This window comes from Notolepis coatsorum (assembly GCF_963971535.1).
Source record: "Notolepis coatsorum genome assembly, chromosome: 3".
NCBI lineage: Eukaryota > Metazoa > Chordata > Actinopteri > Aulopiformes > Paralepididae > Notolepis > Notolepis coatsorum.
This window is the reverse complement of record NC_140167.1, coordinates 88,094,803-88,117,302: the sequence shown is the minus strand read 5'-3', so window position 1 is coordinate 88,117,302 and position 22,500 is coordinate 88,094,803. Positions and strand designations below refer to the sequence as shown.

The window sequence follows — 22,500 nt, the reverse complement described above, 5'->3', positions numbered from 1 at the left end:
TGCAGGAGAAAAACACACACACACACACACACACACACACACACTGAGAGGCAGAAAGCACACACACACACACACACACACACACACACACTGAGAGGCAGAGAGCACACACACACACACACACACACACACACACACACACAACACAGACTGGGCTGGCCACAGCAGATGCTGTCATGAATATTTCAGCCGTGGTGCTTGGCAGTGTTTCCATTTGCATGGACTCAGATGTAAGCAGCTAAAATATTTACCACTGGCCACAGTGTGTGTGTGTGTGTGTGTGTGTGTGTGTGTGTGTGTGTGTGTGTGTGTGTGTGTGTGTGTGTGTGTGTGTGTGTGTGTGTGTGTGTGTGTGTGTGTGTGTGTGTGTGTGTGTGTGTGTGTGTGTGTGTGTGTGTGTGTGTGTGTGTGTGTGTGTGTGTGTGTGTGTGTGTGTGTGTGTGTGTGTGTGTGTGTGTGCTCTGTGTGTGTGTGTGTGTGTGTGTGTGTGTGTGTGTGCTCTGTGTGTGTGTGTGTGCTCTGTGTGTGTGTGTGTGTGTGCGCTCTCTGTGTGTGTGCTCTCTGCCTCTCTGTGTGTGCTCTCTGCCTCTGTGTGTGTGTGTGTGTGCTCTCTGCCTCTCTGTGTGTGTGTGTGTGTGCTCTCTGCCTCTCTGTGTGTGTGTGTGTGCTCTCTGCCTCTCTGTGTGTGTGTGTGTGCTCTCTGCCTCTCTGTGTGTGTGTGTGCTCTCTGCCTCTGTGTGTGTGTGTGTGTGTGCTCTCTGCCTCTGTGTGTGTGTGTGTGTGTGTGTGTGTGTGCTCTCTGCCTCTGTGTGTGTGTGTGTGTGTGTGTGTGTGTGTGTGTGTGTGTGCTCTCTGCCTCTCTGTGTGTGTGTGTGTGCTCTCTGCCTCTCTGTGTGTGTGTGTGTGCTCTCTGCCTCTGTGTGTGTGTGTGTGTGTGCTCTCTGCCTCTGTGTGTGTGTGTGTGTGTGCTCTCTGCCTCTGTGTGTGTGTGTGTGTGTGTGCGTGCTCTCTGCCTCTCTGTGTGTGTGTGTGTGTTATGCATGTATGTTTGTTCATCAGAGTGACAGTATCCGTGCACACACCCACTCCTTTCTGTTTTCGTTCTCTTTTTTTCTCTTCAGACGGAGATTGCCAAGCGGCTGAACGTGATCTGTGCTCAGCTCATCCCATTCCTGTCACAGGAGGTGAGAGGGACTACACACACACACACACACACACACAGCACACACACACACACCACACACACACACACACACACACACACACACACACACACACACACACACACACACACCACACACACACACACATACCACACCACACCACACACACACACACACACACACACACCACACACACACACATACCACACCACACACGCACACAAAGCATGTTCGCCCAAATATACACCACATGCACGCACAAACCTACACACCTACACGCACACATGCACACACACATACACATACCACACACACACACCACACACACACACCACACACACACACACCACTCACCACACACACACATACCACACACGCACACACACACACACACATACCACACCTCACACACACACAAAGCATGTTCGCCCAAATATACACCACATGCACGCACACACAAACCACACAGTTATGCACATTAACACATCAATAACACATTCAGTCTCTCTCTCTCTCTCTCTGACAGCCGCCCACACAAAAGGCGTGCACATGCACACAGAAACCAATAACTCACAGAGAAACACTTTGACATGCTGTCAGGCGTGCGTGCGTGCACACACACACACAGACACAGACACACACACGCACAGAGCTGTGGTTGGAGCTTCACAACACCCCCCCCCCCCCCTTTCCTTGACCTCTAGGGCTTCCAGTGATTTACATAAAGTAGAAAAGCTATTTGAAATCAATTATTCAAAATCTTAAGTAAATAAATATTCATTTCACTTTTAGTCACACAATCTGTATTTCGGTTCAAGCTGAAATCTTTTATTCAACGTCTAACCGCCCGCCCGCCCCCCCCCCCCCCCCTCCTCACTGACCTCTTGGTTTGTCCCACAGCACCAACAACAGGTGGTCCAGGCGATGGAACGCGCCAAGCAGGTGACTATGGGGGAGTTAAATGCGTCGATAGGGGTACGTGGACTCCCCCCTCTGTTACCTCATACCGTGTTACATCATCCTCTGTTACATCATCCTCTCTGTTACATCATCCTCTGTTACCTCATACCGTGTTACATCATCCTCTGTTACATCATCCTCTGTTACATCATCCTCTCTGTTACATCATCCTCTGTTACATCATCCTCTCTGTTATATCATCCTCTCTGTTACATCATCCTCTGTTACATCATCCTCTGTGTTACATCATCCTCTCTGTTACATCATCCTCTCTGTTACATCATCCTCTGTTACATCATCCTCTGTGTTACATCATCCTCTCTGTTACATCATCCTCTCTGTTACATCATCCTCTGTTACATCATCCTCTCTGTTACCTCATCCTCTGTTACCTCATCCTCTCTGTTACATCATCCTCTCTGTTACCTCATCCTCTCTGTTACATCATCCTCTCTGTTACCTCATCCTCTGTTACATCATCCTCTGTTACCTCATCCTCTCTGTTACATCTCTGTTACCTCATCATCTCTGTTACCTCATCCTCTGTTACATCATCCTCTCTGTTACCTCATCCTCTGTTACATCTCTGTTACATCATCCTCTGTTACCTCATCCTCTGTTACCTCATCCTCTCTGTTACCTCATCCTCTCTGTTACATCATCCTCTCTGTTACATCATCCTCTGTTACATCATCCTCTGTTACATCATCCTCTCTGTTACATCATCCTCTGTTACATCATCCTCTGTTACATCATCCTCTCTGTTACATCATCCTCTCTGTTACATCATCCTCTCTGTTACATCATCCTCTCTGTTACATCTCTGTTACATCATCCTCTCTGTTACCTCATCCTCTGTTACCTCATCCCCTCTGTTACCTCATCCTCTCTGTTACATCTCTGTTACATCATCCTCTCTGTTACCTCATCCTCTGTTACCTCATCCTCTCTGTTACCTCATCCTCTCTGTTACATCATCCTCTGTTACATCATCCTCTGTTACATCATCCTCTGTTACATCATCCTCTCTGTTACATCATCCTCTGTTACATCATCCTCTCTGTTACATCATCCTCTGTTACATCATCCTCTCTGTTACCTCATCCTCTGTGTTACATCATCCTCATCCTCTCTGTTACATCATCCTCTCTGTTACATCATCCTCTCTGTTACCTCATCCTCTGTTACATCATCCTCTCTGTTACATCATCCTCTGTGTTACATCATCCTCTGTGTTACATCATCCTCTGTTACATCATCCTCTCTGTTACATCATCCTCTGTTACATCATCCTCGCTGTTACATCATCCTCTCTGTTACATCATCCTCATCCTCTCTGTTACATCATCCTCTCTGTTACATCATCCTCTGTGTTACCTCATCCTCTGTTACATCATCCTCTCTGTTACATCATCCTCATCCTCTCTGTTACATCATCCTCTCTGTTACATCATCCTCATCCTCTGTGTTACATCATCCTCATCCTCTCTGTTACATCATCCTCTGTGTTACATCATCCTCATCCTCTCTGTTACATCATCCTCTCTGTTACATCATCCTCTCTGTTACATCATCCTCATCCTCTCTGTTACATCATCCTCTCTGTTACATCATCCTCTCTGTTACATCATCCTCTCTGTTACATCATCCTCATCCTCTGTGTTACATCATCCTCATCCTCTCTGTTACATCATCCTCATCCTCTCTGTTACATCATCCTCTCTGTTACCTCATCCTCTGTTACATCATCCTCTCTGTTACCTCATCCTCTCTGTTACATCATCCTCTCTGTTACATCATCCTCTCTGTTACCTCATCCTCTCTGTTACATCATCCTCTCTGTTACATCATCCTCTCTGTTACATCATCCTCTGTTACATCATCCTCTCTGTTACATCATCCTCTCTGTTACCTCATCCTCTCTGTTACATCATCCTCTCTGTTACATCATCCTCTCTGTTACCTCATCCTCTCTGTTACATCATCCTCTCTGTTACATCATCCTCTCTGTTACATCATCCTCTCTGTTACATCATCCTCTGTTACATCATCCTCTCTGTTACCTCATCCTCTCTGTTACATCATCCTCTGTTACATCATCCTCTCTGTTACATCATCATCTCTGTTACCTCATCCTCTGTTACATCATCCTCTCTGTTACATCATCCTCTCTGTTACATCATCCTCTCTGTTACATCATCATCTGTGTTACATCATCCTCTCTGTTACATCATCATCTTTGTTACCTCATCCTCTGTTACATCATCCTCTCTGTTACATCATCTTCTCTGTTACATCATCCTCTGTTACATCATCCTCTCTGTTACATCATCCTCTGTTACCTCATCTTCTCTGTTACATCATCCTCTGTTACATCATCCTCTCTGTTACATCATCCTCTCTGTTACATCATCCTCTCTGTTACATCATCCTCTCTGTTACATCATCCTCTCTGTTACATCTTCATCTCTGTTACATCATCCTCTCTGTTACATCTTCATCTCTGTTACCTCATCCTCTGTTACATCATCCTCTGTTACATCATCCTCTGTTACATCATCCTCTGTTACATCATCCTCTCTGTTACCTCATCCTCTCTGTTACCTCATCCTCTCTGTTACATCATCCTCTCTGTTACATCATCCTCTCTGTTACCTCATCCTCTGTTACATCATCCTCTCTGTTACATCATCCTCTCTGTTACCTCATCCTCTGTTACATCATCCTCTGTGTTACATCATCCTCTTTGTTACATCATCCTCTCTGTTACATCATCCTCTTTGTTACATCATCCTCTGTTACATCATCCTCTTTGTTACATCATCCTCTGTTACATCATCCTCTCTGTTACATCATCCTCTCTGTTACATCATCCTCTGTTACATCATCCTCTCTGTTACATCATCCTCTCTGTTACCTCATCCTCTGTTACATCATCCTCTCTGTTACATCATCCTCTCTGTTACCTCATCCTCTCTGTTACATCATCCTCTCTGTTACATCATCCTCTCTGTTACATCATCCTCTCTGTTACCTCATCCTCTGTTACATCATCCTCTCTGTTACATCATCCTCTCTGTTACCTCATCCTCTCTGTTACATCATCCTCTCTGTTACCTCATCCTCTCTGTTACATCATCCTCTCTGTTACATCATCCTCTCTGTTACATCATCCTCTCTGTTACCTCATCCTCTGTTACATCATCCTCTCTGTTACATCATCCTCTCTGTTACCTCATCCTCTCTGTTACCTCATCCTCTCTGTTACATCATCCTCATCCTCTCTGTTACCTCATCCTCTCTGTTACCTCATCCTCTGTTACATCATCCTCTCTGTTACATCATCCTCTCTGTTACATCATCCTCTGTTACCTCATCCTCTCTGTTACCTCATCCTCTCTGTTACATCATCCTCTCTGTTACATCATCCTCTCTGTTACATCATCATCTCTGTTACATCATCCTCTCTGTTACATCATCCTCTCTGTTACATCATCCTCATCCTCTCTGTTACATCATCCTCTCTGTTACATCATCATCATCCTCTTTGTTACATCATCCTCTGTGTTACATCATCCTCTCTGTTACATCATCCTCTGTTACATCATCCTCTCTGTTACCTCATCCTCTGTTACATCATCCTCTCTGTTACATCATCCTCTCTGTTACATCATCCTCTCTGTTACCTCATCCTCTGTTACATCATCCTCTCTGTTACATCATCCTCTCTGTTACATCATCCTCTCTGTTACCTCATCCTCTGTTACATCATCCTCTCTGTTACATCATCCTCTCTGTTACATCATCCTCTCTGTTACCTCATCCTCTGTTACATCATCATCTCTGTTACATCATCCTCTGTTACCTCATCCTCTCTGTTACATCATCCTCTGTTACATCATCCTCTGTTACATCATCCTCTCTGTTACATCATCCTCTCTGTTACATCATCCTCTCTGTTACCTCATCCTCTCTGTTACCTCATCCTCTGTTACATCATCCTCTCTGTTACCTCATCATCTCTGTTACCTCATCCTCTCTGTTACATCATCCTCTCTGTTACCTCATCCTCTCTGTTACATCATCCTCTCTGTTACATCATCCTCTCTGTTACCTCATCCTCTCTGTTACCTCATCCTCTCTGTTACATCATCCTCTCTGTTACCTCATCCTCTGTTACCTCATCCTCTCTGTTACATCATCCTCTCTGTTACATCATCCTCTCTGTTACCTCATCCTCTCTGTTACCTCATCCTCTCTATTACATCATCCTCTGTTACCTCATCCTCTCTGTTACCTCATCCTCTGTTACCTCATCCTCTCTGTTACATCATCCTCTCTGTTACCTCATCCTCTGTTACATCATCCTCTCTGTTACCTCATCCTCTGTTTACTTCCCTTTCATATTTATCTTTTCCTTTTCTGGTCTTGACTCTCAATCACTCCACCCCTCCCTTGTTTTTCATGCCAGTCCTAAAATCTACTCCCTCTTTGAGTAATGGGTGCTGATGTATTGGTAACGTGTTGGATTTAATTTGAGGTGCGCTTGATTTACTCACCTAAACAGCCTCATAATTTAAAGCAACTGTTCTCGCAGCGTACGCTAAATCACCTTCTCCTCGCGTCATTTTACAAATATTTGAGAAGCATCCAACGCCAGTGTGACTCATGGTTTCAACCCGCTACACACGCGCACACACACTCTGACGCACGCACACACACACACGCACACACACGCGCACGCACACACACGCGCACACACACTCTGACGCACACACACACACACTCTGACACACACACTCTGACGCACACTCACACACACACCCACACACACGCACACACACACACACACACACACGCACTCTGACACACACGCACTCTGACACACACACTCTGACGCACACTCACACACACGCACACACACACGCACACACACATGCACACACACACACACACACACGCACACACACTGTGAACCCTCCCTCTGGCTCACCTCCCTCTCATCCCTCTCTCTCTCTCTCTCTCTCGTCCCTCTCCGTATACAGCAGCAGCTCCAGGCCCAGCACCTCTCCCAGCACGTCGCCCAGGGCTTCCCCATGGGCCCCCATCCGTCGGGACTAGGCCACCCGGGCCTGGCGCTGGGCGGGGGGTCCGGTCTGCTGGCCCTCTCCGGGGCGCTGGGCGCTCAGCTGGCGGCCAAGGACGAGAGGGCACACCTGGAGGCGGTGGCGGCGGCGGCGGCTGCGGAGCACCACAGAGGTATGGACCCAGTATAGACCCAGTATAGACCCAGTATAGACCCACAGAGGTATGGTACCTGGATGTGCTATGTACCAGTATAGCACCACAGAGGTATGGTACCTGGATGTGCTGTGTACCAGTATAGACCCACAGAGGTATGGTACCTGGATGTGCTGTGTAGCTACTAGCTATGTACCAGTATAGACCCAGTATAGCACCACAGAGGTATGGTACCTGGATGTGCTATGTACCAGTATAGCACCACAGAGGTATGGTACCTGGGTCTGCTATGTACCAGTATAGCACCACAGAGGTATGGTACCTGGGTCTGCTATGTACCAGTATAGCACCACAGAGGTATGGTACCTGGATGTGCTATGTACCAGTATAGCACCACAGAGGTATGGTACCTGGTTGTGCTGTGTAGCTGCTAGCTATGTACCAGTATAGACCCAGTATAGACTCAGTATAGACCCATTATAAACCCAGTATAGCACCACAGAGGTATGGTACCTGGAGGTGCTGCGTACCAGTATAGCACCACAGAGGTATGGTACCTGGAGGTGCTGTGTAGCTGCTAGCTATATTTTGCAGTGACCTTTAAGCCCGGATGTGGAGAAGAGCCAGGGGACTAGGGGATGAATGTCAAGTTTTGCCAGAACAAGCGTATAGAGGCCTAGCCCCAGTCCGGCCACTGAATCACTATAGCCACCCGGCCATGACAATTTACTGTAAACTGTAAGTTCTAGATTACTTTTAAGGATTTATGCGATCTTGGCTGCGATATGGAGGTGGTTTGTAGTTTGAGATACGTATAGAGGATTAGAAGTGCTTGGGATTGATGGATTACGATGACAGGGCTTGGGCTGCACTCCTTGGCAGGGCGTTGTGGTTCCACTGATAATAACATTAATCAGGGGTGGTTCCCAGCGAGTCACAGCCCACACAGTGATGGGAGATAACACTATGTGTGCATGTGTGCGTTTGTTTTCTCTTGGTCTGCTCCGGGGCCGCATGGCGCTGCTGCCTGGGATGGACCCCGACCGCGAGGCCGGACCGGTGAGTACAACGCAGTACAGGACTTCGTCAGGGTTTTTTGAACGAATGTTCGAACCTTCGTTTTTAATAAAAAAAAATTAAAAGGTTCAAATTTCTTTTTTTATATATATATATTTTTTTATCCTCGATATCCTCAAACTAAATCCTCAATTTGAATAAAGTTATTAATCTGATCAAATTAGTATTTTTTTTTTTTATTAAATCAACTTTCCAGCCCCAGACCCAGCCCAGGGAGAAGCCCCAGCCCAAATAAATCAACTTTCTTTAATGAATATAACTCATCAGTTTCTTTTAATACTATAATATTAGTGTAGCCTACTCTTTATCTGCAACTGTGAAGAAAAACCCCATTGGTTGAAACAGAATTAATAGAAAAAATAATAACAATAAAAAATGTATTTTATTTTTTATTCTAATGTTGATTTAGAATTTGAATGCCAACGTAACGAACGAAGGTTCGAACGTTCAAACGTTTGGGCTCAGCCCTACTACCTAGTGCTTACTGCCTAGTGCTTACTGCCTAGTGCTTACTGCCTAGTGCTTACTACCTAGACTGCCTAGTGCTTACTGCCTAGTGCTTACTACCTAGTGCTTACTACCTAGTGCTTACTGCCTAGTGCTTACTGCCTAGTGCTTACTACCTAGTGCAGGGGTGTCAAACTCATTTTCACAGAGGGCCACATCAGCATTATGGTTGCCCTCAAAGGGCCAAAGACCGTATAAATGTTAATGTAATGTAAAATAAATGTAGCTACTCATTTACATATTGTTAAACATGTTGTTTCTGTATTTATTACTTATTCAAGTTATACATATTGCATATGCATTTGCATAGATGTAAAAATATATGTTAGCTTATGTTATTTTAACAAATAATTTGTTTATCAGAACCCCATATTACTCCATCAATCAATGAGCAAACCATTCAAGTAAATAACAAAGAAGAATATCATCAAATACAAGCTATGACATTAAGTTGGTTCAAAACCTTTTTGTCACAGTCAAGAGGGGCAGAACTAACAACTGTGAGCTGCAAAGAACACGTGGGACAGATGTAGCAGATGTTACAAAAACAAATGGCTGCACACAACCTTGCAGAGGCCATACATCCAACTAATGGAAGATTAACTTTAATTAACTTTAATTAACAGATTGCAGAATGGGTACAGTACAGTACAGCTCAATACACACAATTGTTAAGGGGATGCAGACCAGAGAAAGACTTTCGACTTGTTTACATCAGGGTCCCCCATTTTCAATTTGTAATGAAATTGCTATTATGTGTCTGCATGAACACACAACTGTAACTGTACTCAAAAATAACAAAATAAGGGTTGTCTCAGTTCACAACTATATTGGTCAAGTTTTGGGTGGGACTTGTTTGCATCCCTACAGCTTCTTATTCAATTGAGCGAGATGCTCGGTTATGTCACACAGCCAGTTTGCATCTGACATTTCAGACAATATTTCTTCAACCCTTTGTTACCTATTCCACCTGGATCTTTTTTGTATTTTGGGCTGTAAAATTGTCAAAGAATGTCTGAGGAATAAGTGCTTTTGGCTTTTTTCCTTTGTTACTTCATCAATACCTCAGATGTTCAACATACATGTATGTGTAAGAATGTGTAATAACCAAGGCTGTCAAAGTTAAAGCTTTATTAACGCATTAACCCACAATTATTTTAACGCCGCTATTTTTTAACCCAAGATGAATGTTAATTTTTTTTTTTTTTTTTTTTTTTAAACATTAGAGCTCTTGGGGGCCACATCAAATGACGTGGCGGGCCACATTTGGCCCGCAGGCCATGAGTTTGACACCTATGACCTAGTGCTTACTGCCTAGTGCTTACTGCCTAGTGCATAGTGCTTACTACCTAGTGCTTACTACCTAGTGCTTACTGCCTAGTGCTTACTACCTAGTGCTTACTGGCTAGTGCTTACTACCTAGTGCTTACTGCCTAGTGCTTACTACCTAGTTATCACTGCCTAGTGCTTACTGCCTAGTGCTTACTACCTAGTGCTTACGGCCTAGTGCTTACTACCTAGTGCTTACTACCTAGTGCTTACTGCCTAGTGGTTACTACCTAGTGCTTACTGCCTAGTGCTTACTGCCTAGTGCTTACTACCTAGTGCTCACTGCCTAGTGCTTACTGCCTAGTGGTTACTACCTAGTGCTTACTGCCTAGTGCTTACTACCTAGTGCTTACTACCTAGTGCTCACTGCCTAGTGCTTACTGCCTAGTCCTTACTACCTAGTGCTTACTGCTTAGTGCTTACTGCCTAGTGCTTACTGCCTAGTGCTTACTACCTAGTTATCACTGCCTAGTGCTTACTGCCTAGTGCTTACTGCCTAGTGCTTACTACCTAGTGCTTACTACCTAGTGCTTACTGCCTAGTGCTTACTGCCTAGTGCTTACTGGCTAGTGCTTAGTGCTTAGTGCTTACTACCTAGTGCTTACTACCTAGTGCTTACTGCCTAGTGCAGGGGTGGCCAACCCGCGGCTCGCGAGCTGCATGCGGCTCTTTGCCCATCAATGTGCGGCTCTTCCATCCATAAAAAAAAATTAATCTTTTTTTTTTTTTTTTTTTTTTTTTTATAACTTTTTTTTTTTTTTTTACTTTTTTTTTTTTTTGTCACTCATTCCATAAGGACGTAGAATAAACATTTACAATTTTTTTTTAAATGGTCCATTTGCATGTTCTTGGTATCTGAATCTAGGGACATATATGGATCAGTGTCAGAAATAGTGTGTCTGTTACTAGCCTTGAGTAAATTGTAATGAACCAAAGGAGAATATCAATTCTATTTAAAAAAAAAAAATCTTTGACTGTAAATAACACCATGCTAAAATTGACCAGACCTGAAAAATCTAAGCAAATGAATAAAGGGAAGATGATTAAACAGAAGGTTTTGTAGATACAGTACTGAATTCTGCCATCTTTTTTATAATGTAAATTTCTCCACCATTTTTCATCATATTGCAACACCGTTTTTTGCAAGACGTTCACAGAAAGGTAGAGAAACTAACTGCGTTCTGTTTTATGGCAATAACGTTCAGGTTTGTGGGAGATAATCCCAAAAAATAAGAGAAATTAAAAAGTAAATCCAGAAGTCAGATGATTGACAGGGGCTGGTGTGAGCTGGGTAGGGTAGTTTTTTGAAATTTGAAAGCCCTGAGTCTCTTCCTTCAAAAGACTACACTCACTTTTGGCTGTGCCACTTCCTCCTGTCAATATGCGCCGGTTTCCGACTCAATGCCCTGAGATTTCTATAATCTTATATTTCACTAATAACAGTTAAAATAATTGGTAAACAAACATAATGCTGAAAATATACACTTTTACTGTATATCTCGGGCTTAAGAGGTTAACCCTGTGAGGCCCAAATTAAAAAGAAATTAGCAACTTCAGAGGCCAGAGGGTGGGACATATAAACACATTTACTATCAAATAGCATTGTGAGGCTGAACAACAGGACCAATTGACTATACATGTGCTTAAAGGGGAACTATCTTATAAATGGCTTTTTTCAGTGTTTACCATTGTTTCTTAGCTATGTGGACTTATATTAATAGGATATATGTCTCTAATTCTCATATTGGCGAATTCTTCCAATTCTCTTCTCACAATATTCACCCTCACTGAACTGAGTCATCTGAAAATGTGCAAATGTGCATATCTGTGATGTCAGAGATTTCTCAGCTGCATAATAATGTGGCAGTTGATGTGGCAGTTGGCACCAGGCCACACAGTGGTTGGAGCCCAGCCTCAAAACGGCTTAAGATCTTGAGGTAGAAAAATGCGGTTTTTAGTACTTGATTAGAAATACAAAACAATGCATTTTTTTTGAAAAAAACCTAGGTGTTCCATAGACTCACAGGAATTGTGTAAAAGTGCCCAAATAGTGAAAGAAATAGTAAAATAGTTCCCCTTTAACATTTTTTAAATAAACATTATTTTTTTTAAATGGCTAAAAGTGATTTTGTAATTTTGCAACCGTGGGTCTCACAGGGTACTTTTAACCCTGTGAGGCCCAAATAAAAAAGACATTAGCAACTTCAGAGGCCAGAGGGTGAGACCTATAAACACATGAAGGGTGCCGTGACTGAAAAAAAAGGTTGAGAAACGCTGGTATATGGTGTGGCTCTTTGTGGTACCACAGTCATTTTCTTGTGGCTCTTAGTCTCTGACTGGTTGGCCACCCCTGGCCTAGTGCTTACTGCCTAGTGCTTACTACCTAGTGCTTACTGCCTAGTGCTTACTGCCTAGTGCTTACTACCTAGTGCGTACTACCTAGTGCTCACTGCCTAGTGCTTACTGCCTAGTGCTTACTGCCTAGTGCTTACTGCCTAGTGCTTACTGCCTAGTGCTTACTACCTAGTGCTTACTACCTAGTGCTTACTGCCTAGTGCTTACTACCTAGTGCGTACTACCTAGTGCTCACTGCCTAGTGCTTACTGCCTAGTGCTTACTACCTAGTGCTTACTGCCTAGTGCTTACTGCCTAGTGCTTACTGCCTAGTGCTTACTACCTAGTGCTTACTACCTAGTGCTTACTACCTAGTTTACTGCCTAGTGCTCACTGCCTAGTGCTTACTACCTAGTGCTTACTACCTAGTGCTTACTGCCTAGTGCTTACTACCTAGTGCTTACTACCTAGTGCTTACTACCTAGTGCTTACTGCCTAGTGCTTACTACCTAGTGCTTACTACTTAGTTTACTGCCTAGTGGTTACTACCTAGTGCTTACTGCCTAGTGCTTACTGCCTAGTGCTTACTGCCTAGTGCTTACTACCTAGTGCTTACTGCCTAGTGCATAGTGCCTAGTGCTTACTGCCTAGTGCTTACTACCTAGTGCTCACTGCCTAGTGCTTACTACCTAGTGCTTACTGCCTAGTGCTTACTGCCTAGTGCTTACTGCCTAGTGCTTACTACCTAGTGCTTACTACCTAGTTTACTGCCTAGTGCTTACTGCCTAGTGCTCACTACCTAGTTCTCACTGCCTAGTGCTTACTGCCTAGTGCTTACTGCCTAGTTTACTGCCTAGTGCTTACTGCCTAGTTTACTGCCTAGTGCTTACTGCCTAGTTTACTGCCTAGTGCTTACTGCCTAGTGCTTACTACCTAGTTCTCACTGCCTAGTGCTTACTGCCTAGTGCTTACTGCCTAGTGCTTACTACCTAGTGCTTACTGCCTAGTGCTTACTGCCTAGGCAGTCTAGTGCTTACTGCCTAGTGCTTACTGCCTAGTGCTTACTGCCTAGTTTACTGCCTAGTGCTTACTGCCTAGTTTACTGCCTAGTGCTTACTGCCTAGTTTACTGCCTAGTGCTTACTGCCTAGTGCTTACTACCTAGTTCTCACTGCCTAGTGCTTACTGCCTAGTTTACTGCCTAGTGCTTACTGCCTAGTGCTTACTGCCTAGTGCTTACTACCTAGTGCTTACTGCCTAGTGCTTACTACCTAGTGCTTACTGCCTAGTGCTTACTGCCTAGTGCTTACTACCTAGTGCTTACTGCCTAGTGCTTACTGCCTAGTGCTTACTGCCTAGTGCATAGTGCCTAGTGCTTACTACCTAGTGCTTACTGCCTAGTGCTTACTGCCTAGTGCTCACTACCTAGTTCTCACTGCCTAGTGCTTACTGCCTAGTGCTTACTGCCTAGTGCTTACTGCCTAGTTTACTGCCTAGTGCTTACTGCCTAGTTTACTGCCTAGTGCTTACTGCCTAGTTTACTGCCTAGTGCTTACTGCCTAGTGCTTACTACCTAGTTCTCACTGCCTAGTGCTTACTGCCTAGTGCATAGTGCCTAGTGCTTACTGCCTAGTTTACTGCCTAGTGCTTACTACCTAGTGCTTACTACCTAGTGCTTACTGCCTAGTGCTTACTGCCTAGTGCTTACTACCTAGTGCATAGTGCTTACTGCCTAGTGCTTACTACCTAGTTTACTGCCTAGTGCTTACTGCCTAGTGCTTACTGCCTAGTGCTTACTACCTAGTTCTCACTGCCTAGTGCTTACTGCCTAGTTTACTGCCTAGTGCTTACTGCCTAGTGCTTACTGCCTAGTGCTTACTACCTAGTGCTTACTGCCTAGTGCTTACTACCTAGTGCTTACTGCCTAGTGCTTACTACCTAGTGCTTACTGCCTAGTGCTTACTGCCTAGTGCTTACTGCCTAGTGCTTACTACCTAGTGCTTACTGCCTAGTGCTTACTGCCTAGTGCTTACTGCCTAGTGCTTACTACCTAGTGCTTACTGCCTAGTGCTTACTGCCTAGTGCTTACTACCTAGTGCTTACTGCCTAGTGCTTACTGCCTAGTGCTTACTGCCTAGTGCTTACTACCTAGTGCTTACTGCCTAGTGCTTACTACCTAGTGCTTACTGCCTAGTGCTTACTGCCTAGTGCTTACTGCCTAGTGCTTACTGCCTAGTGCTTACTGCCTAGTGCTTACTGCCTAGTGCTTACTGCCTAGTGCTCACTACCAGCTCTTCAGTACACTCAGTTAAGGCTGAGACCACTTATCGATAATTATCAATAACTGAGTGAAATCGATAAGTGGCATCACTTATCTAATTGATTTGCACGTGAAATTATTATACTTTATTTATTTTTTAAATACTTTATACTATACTAAAATACTAGTAGGTAGCTAGGTAGTTTTGAATGGGGAAATCTGTAACACTAAAGATGGCGACAACGACAAAGAATTGCTGCAAAATAACATACATTTGTTGTTTAAATAATAATAATAATAAAAAAGTATTAAAAAAAATACTAATAAAAATATAGATATTTATCGATAATTTTGTCCCGATTTGATCTATTCTTTCCAAACGCCATATCGTCTCAGCCTTACACTCAGTTTCAGTAGGCTGGCAGTTGGCTACAATATTCCAGGTAACTTGGAATGTACTGAACTAGCCTCAAGTATACCACAAAGTGAATTTTGGTGAATTTAGTTCACAATGCATATGTGCAAAACAACATGTATTGCTAGTGAAGCCAAATGATGCACCGGGGCCTCTAGTGTTGCATTCTGTTCACTACCCTTTGCAATATGTCTGGATGTATCTGTATAGGTATACATTACTCTTTTATAAGTGTCAAATATATATATAATATGTATTATAATTCACAACCCTCACACAAGTACAAAAATATCGATAACTTTTAGGCTCCTCAATCCCTTTAACACGTGACAGAAATCTGATTGAACCCACTCTGCAGTCCAGTGCTATGTGTTAAAGCAAACGTCTCTCTCTCTCTCTCTCTCTCTCTCTCTCTCTCTCTCTCTCTCTCTCTCTCTCTCTCTCTCTCTCTCTCTCTCTCTCTCTCTCTCTCTCTCTCTCTCTCTCTCTCTCTCTCTCTCTCTCTCTCTCTCTCTCTCTCTCTCTCTCTCTCTCTCAGTCCAACAGTGAGGCCAATTGAGGCCAGTCGATGCAGCATGATATTCATTCACATTTATCTCTGCTGCTTATGAGCTCGACATGATTTATGCAGTTCCTCTCACCTCATTATCACCCTCTTCTCCCCTCCTCCTCCTCCCCCCCTCCTCCTCCTCCTCTTTTGCTGTTTACCTCTCCTTTCCTGCATTCCTCCACTCCCCTCTCCAATTTATTTATTCCTTGCTCTCCTCTCTCTCTTCTTCTTCTCGCTCTTCTCCCCCTCTCTTCTCCCCCTCTCTCTTCTCACCTCCCTCTCTTTCTCTCACCCCCCCTCTCTCTCTCTCCTTCTCTCTTACCCTCTACCTTTCACCTCTCTTCCCACTCTGCTCCTTTGCCTCTCTCTCTCTCTCTCTCTGCTCTCTCTCTGCTCTCTCTCTGCACTCTCTCTGCACTCTCTCTCTCTCTCCCTCTCTCTCTCTGCACTCTCTCTCTCTCTCTCTCCTCTCTCTCTCTCCCTCTCTCTCTCTCTGCACTCTCTCTCTGCACTCTCTCTCTCTCTCCCTCGCTCTCTCGCTCTCCCCCTCCCTCCTCCTCCTCACAGAGCTCTCTGTCTAACGGGGATAAGGGACGTCCTTCAGACTACCTCAGCAACGGCAAGAAGAGGAAAGTTGAGGAGAAGGAGTTCATGACGGACTATGTGAGACACATTCTGCCCCGTGTGTGTGTGTGTGCGCGTCTGTGTGTGTGTGTCTGTGTGTGTGTAAGTGTGTAGGTTTGTGTGTGTGTGTGTGTGTGTGCGTGAGAGATGTGTGTTTCCTCATGGATCCTCCAGACAGCTCTAACCGGCTCTCTCTCTCTCCTGTGCTCGTCCGCAGGGCAGCGATGCAGATAAGAGTGATGATAATCTGGTGGTGGATGAGGTTAGTAGCAGCAGCCTCCTCGCCTCACTGCCTCCTCTTCTACACGCATCATCATGTCCACCACCCCCCACCCCCTCCTAATAGACTGTCTCCTCCCCACCGCATGTATATATCCCCTCCCCGCCGTATGGATATTTCTCTCCCACCCACCCACCCCCTCCTAATGTACAGTCCCCTCCCCATCATATATACTCTGTCAGGATCTAGAGGTAACAGTACTGTATATTTGAATACCGTTTATGTCACAATTGTATCAGTACTAAATACCTATATGTCCCTATGCCATAAATGTCATGTATGTTGTGTATGTCATAAATGTCTATATGAATTGAAAATGGGGGACCCTGATGGAAACAAGACAAACGTCTTTCTCTGGTCTGCATCCCCTTAACAATTGTGTGTATTGAGCCGTACTGTATTGTACCCATTCTGCAATCTGTTAAATAAAGTTTTCATTCATTCATTCATTCACATGACGGCAGGACCACCACAGTAACGTCTCCCCCTCCTCCCTCCCCCAGGACCCCTCGTCCCCGCGGAGCGTGCAGTCTTACTCGTCGAGAGAGAACGGCCTGGACAAGATGCCCCCGTCCCGCAAGGAGGGTCCCCCCCAGGCCAGCCCCACCTCCCTGGCCTCCTCCAGCAGCGCGCCCTCCCCCTCGCGGGGCAAGGAGCCGCCGCAGGTACGACGCTCACAGACCCCCGGGGTCGTCTGTTACCGTGATTACACTTGGTAGAGCAGGGGTTCCCAAACTTTTCAGGCCGGGACCCAGAAAATAAGGCGTCAGAGAGCCGCGGCCCAATGCACACCGTCAGGGTTTTTTTTTTTTTTTTTTTTTTTTTTGCCAGGCGACCGATTTTTTTTAAGCCAAATATCACTTCAATCCTATTAAGTTAGTTCAAGTTAGTTATTCATTTATATGTGCTATTTATGAGAGGGCTAACTTGTTGCAAAATAATAATGATAATAATAATAATAGCCTCATTAAAATACTATTGTTGCTTCGGTTGTTTTCAGCGTTTTATGTGCATAATCTGTTATTTAGTTTGAAATGTTCGTTGAAATAAGTAGATTTTTCGTTTTTATTTATTTACTAAGTTAATATAAAACCATATAGTCACATTTTAGAATACAATAGAATAGAATTTTAGAATGCAACTAGAAACACTGTCCTGGCCTGCTTCTTTTTTTAATCATCTCGCGGCCCTCCCGTGGCTGCTCGCGGCCCACCTTTGGGTCGCGACCCCGACTTTGGGAACCACTGTGGTAGACGACATCGGTAATCACATTACAGTCACTGATCCAACGGATTGTTAAAAGACCACTTTGTCGATTCTCTATAACATGATCCTGTCATTATTATTATGTGACATAAAAGGTGCCAATGTGTTCCGTGTCTCGAGAACTCTGGCGCGTCGGCCCCTAGAGAGAGTCCACCCGACCGACACCTCTCCAGCCGTTTAACAAATTACCTTTCCCTGGTATTAATCAGTATGGTCTAAGAGAAGCAACAAATAATGTGTGTAATATATTACTTATCTTTTTTAAGTAACGACCCCAACACTGCTACTTCCACACACACGCACGCACGCACACACACACACACACACACACACACACACACACACACACACACACACACACACACACACACACACACACACACACACACACACACACACACTAAAGCAGAATACCTCCACATTGACACTACTGATCAGCCCAAAGCAGGTCTGCACCAGGCCAGCAGACGGAACAAGGAGTGTAAACCACATATATATTAGCAGCATGGATCCAGTGGGGTCCTTGTCAATAAGATGATTGGTGGCTCATAAGGATTGTATGATTTTATTTTATTTTATTTTATTTTATTTTATTTTATTAAGGATCCCCATTAGCTGGTGCCATAGCAACCAGCTAGTCTTCCTGGGGTCCACACACACAAAACAACATACAAAAACAATTATTATTGCAAAAACAAAATTATTAAAAGTCAGTACACACAATGCATAATGAAACTACTGTAACAATTAAGATAGCTAAAATTACATTACAATGTAAAACAAAAACAAAAAATTACTTTACAGTGTTAAAAACTATTTAAAAACTATTTAAGATTCTTTAAAAACTATTTAAGATTCTGAAGATTGTATGAAGATTGGTGGCTCATCATATAGGCCTTCGATCAGTGTGGTAACTATTGATATTCAACGACAAACAATAATAATAATAACAATATCTTAGATTTATATAGCACCATTCAAGAGACTCAAGGCACTTAACAGGAGGGGGCAGCTAAGGGAAGGGGGTCAGGGAACAACGTAACAACAATAACAAAAGGAAAGAAAGAAAAGAAAAGAGGGAAATCAGGCAGAGTAATTTACAAATTTGGTGAAGAGGTGGGTTTTGAGTTGGGATTTGAAGGAGTGCAGGGATGCAGCACTACGGTTGTTTGGAGGGAGGGAGTTCCAGAGGGTGGGTGCGGCCACAGAGAAGGCTCTGGGACCAACAGTCTGCATGTTGGTGGCAGGGATGGAGAGGAGACCGGAGTCAGAGGACCACAGCCTCCGGGGCGGGATGTAGGGATGGAGGTCCGCTAGGTACCGGGGGGCAAGGGAGTGAAGGGCTTTATAGGTGATGAGGAGGATCTTGAAATTGATGCGGGACTTGACTGGAAGCCAGTGGAGGTGGATGAGGGTGGGGGTGATGTGGTGCCAGGACTTGGTGCGGGTGAGAACCCTGGCAGAACCCTAGTGAAAACGGAACAACAGTGATTATACTGTAATGACGTGAGGCAGACCTTATGTTTTCTCCTCATGTTTATACAACTCCCACACAATACAGACACTGGCTAGACCTTGTACAGTAAAACACACTCAGGCACCTCGGGTGTAAACAACACTACAGTACATACATTTCACAACACATCTACACGTCAACCTGCCCGCTATATTTTTATTACTTGTTCAGGGTCAAACATTGAGATTTCCAAGCAATATATATATATTTTTTATATACTTAGAATTTTTTGTCAGTCAAGGCTGACAATCTAGGATGTAACTGGTTCTTCAGTCAGAACCCAGGATGTAACTGGTTCTTCAGTCAGAACCCAGGATGTAACTGGTTCTTCAGTCAGAACCCAGGATGTAACTGGTTCTTCAGTCAGAACCCAGGATGTAACTGGTTCTTCAGTCAGAACCCAGGATGTAACTGGTTCTTCAGTCAGAACCCAGGATGTAACTGGTTCTTCAGTCAGAACCCAGGATGTAACTGGTTCTTCAGTCAGAACCCAGGATGTAACTGGTTCTTCAGTCAGAACCCAGGATGTAACCGGTTCTTCAGTCAGAACCCAGGATGTAACTGGTTCTTCAGTCAGAACCCAGGATGTAACTGGTTCTTCAGTCGGAACCCAGGATGTAACTGGTTTTTCAGTCAGAACCCAGGATGTAACTGGTTCTTCAGTCAGAACCCAGGATGTAACTGGTTCTTCAGTCAGAACCCAGGATGTGTAACTCTGGTCGGTTAGTGTTGAAAACCCAGGCTGTATAAAAGTTTCCACTGAATGTAAATGTGTACTCTGGTCCTTTAGTCAGTGTTAAAAACGCCTAGGGGTGTAACGGTACACAAGAACCACGGTACGGTACGTACCTCTGTTTTGAAGTCACGGTTCGGTACGGGTTTTCGGTACAGTGGGGGAAAGTTTGGCTTTCCATGTTCCACTCAGGGGTGATGTAGTGTGCAGTAACTAATTGTACTTGTAGGGCTGTCAACGAATATTCTATATTGAAATGAATAATCGACTTAAAAAATAGAAAATTTTAGAAAATAAAAAATTATAATAATTATATTAGATTGTGAAAAAAACAGCCCCCGGTGGGCGGTCAACATACCGTTGTATTCGTGCGGTACACACTACAGCCGTTTGGTTCGGTACGGATACGTGTACCTTTACACCCCTAATGTCGCCTCAAGAGCTTTATAGTTTCATAGCACCTTGCGTCCCTTCACTGTTTTATTCACTATCTCTTTTTTCCTTTCTGTCTGTCTGTCTGTCTGTCTGTCTGTCTGTCTGTCTGTCTGTCTGTCCCTGCAGAGGGAGAAGTCCACTACTCCAGGTATGAAGCCGGGCACCCCCATGTCCCAGGACTCCAACACACCAGGACCCAGTGGCCCCCCGCAGTTCCGGCCCGTTCCTGGGAAGTCTGGCGTGGACCCTCTGGGTAAGAAGACCTGTCTAAAGACCCGTCTCACTGAAAGACCCGTCTCACTGAAAGACCCGTCTCACTGAAAGACCTGTCTCACTGAAAGACCTGTCTCAAGACCTGTCTCACTGAAAGACCCGTCTCACTGAAAGACCCGTCTCACTGAAAGACCTGTCTCACTGAAAGACCTGTCTCAAGACCTGTCTCACTGAAAGACCCGTCTCACTGAAAGACCTGTCTCACTGAAAGACCCGTCTCACTGAAAGACCCAAGACCCGTCTCACTGAAAGACCCGTCTCACTGAAAGACCCGTCTCACTGAAGGACCCGTCTCAATACCTGTCTCAATGAAAGACATACGTTTGGTTTCTCTACCCCATGATTTAATTCACCTCCCATCGTATTCATTCACTTGGTTGTCAGAATAATGCAGCCATTCCTTCATAAAGATATACGCGTCTGTATGGAATAATCCTGAGACTAGTGGGACAGTCTATCAGGGAGAAGAGGGAGGGCTATCTTTTTTTTTTTTTATCCACTTTTTTCTCCCATTTTTCTATATTTTCTCCCATCCCAATTTCGTATCATCCAATTCAACCCTCCCCTGTCACGAACGCTGTTTCTTGCCTCCCACAAGCCGACTGCAATGTGGACTAAGTCATACATAGCACAAGTCCCCTCCGGTACTTGAGGTAACAGCAGTCGCATCTTTTCACCTGCGCAGCTCGATCTCTCAGTGGCGAGGAGTAACGCGTGGGAGGCTCACGCTGCCCCCGACACTTCCTGATTCTACTGCGCAGGCGCACCAACCGACCTGTAGGAGTCGCTGTCCACAACGCCCGATCCCCACCCATCAGTTTCCCACCCCCTAATACGGCCAATGTGTATTAGTACGGCCGACCAGCTAAACTGAAAGCAAATGTGGAGCGCTGGGCTCGAACAGGCAAGCCCAGCGTCTCCAGATTTCGTGGCGAGCGCCTTGCCCACTACGCCACGTAGCCGCCCTTAGAGGGAGGGCTATCTTTAGAGAGATCTTCACAAGGATGAATTATATATCTTTGATTTGATGAGACGTGTGCTCGGTGTAATTTGAATTGTCAGGATGTTTGGAGATGCGTGTGATACTGAGATACAGATACACTGTGTAACCAAAGTGCACACAGTGTTGAGATGCACAAAGGAGCAGGTGTGATGGGGGAGCTTTTTCCAGCCCTGATATCAAGCTTCCATAATGTTATTGTGCAAAGTGAACGGTGTTATTTGTTGTGAATTGTTTAGCAAAACCACTAGAGGTTTTAAATAGATGAGGATACATATTGTGAAAGGGAGGAAGGCAACAGAAGCTGTAGGGCAAGAGGGATCCTATTTAAAGTAGGGATGTTCGATTTTGGCTTTTTTACCGATATCCGGTATACTGATATTGTCCAACTCTTAATTTCCGATACCGATATCAACCGATACCGATATATGCAGGGTCCCCCCCCCCCAAAAAACGGAATAATTTCAGGTAATTAACATTACATATCTCTTGTCATGGAATTAACACAACATTATGCATACTTTTCACAATAAATAAA

The 22,500-nt window shown here is 44.5% G+C and overlaps 1 protein-coding gene across 2 annotated transcripts in view; it reads left to right on the top strand.

Annotated features, from left to right (window-relative positions):
• Positions 1-1,124: 1,124 nt before the first annotated feature.
• The window catches only part of LOC311224800 (transducin-like enhancer protein 1), a 36,224-nt gene continuing 14,848 nt past the window's right edge, over positions 1,125-22,500 (top strand). Inside the window, exons 1-8 of one of the 2 annotated variants that reach the window (XM_084309925.1) lie at positions 1,125-1,184; positions 2,064-2,105; positions 7,169-7,384; positions 8,364-8,423; positions 16,403-16,498; positions 16,677-16,721; positions 17,243-17,404; positions 20,816-20,942. In XM_084309925.1, the coding sequence (XP_084166051.1) occupies positions 2,088-2,105; positions 7,169-7,384; positions 8,364-8,423; positions 16,403-16,498; positions 16,677-16,721; positions 17,243-17,404; positions 20,816-20,942 (724 nt within the window). In that variant the 5' untranslated portion in view covers positions 1,125-1,184; positions 2,064-2,087. Of the gene's footprint in view, positions 1,185-2,063; positions 2,139-7,168; positions 7,385-8,363; positions 8,424-16,402; positions 16,499-16,676; positions 16,722-17,242; positions 17,405-20,815; positions 20,943-22,500 lie in introns of both variants that reach the window. The other variant, XM_084309924.1, reaches the window with a different exon arrangement.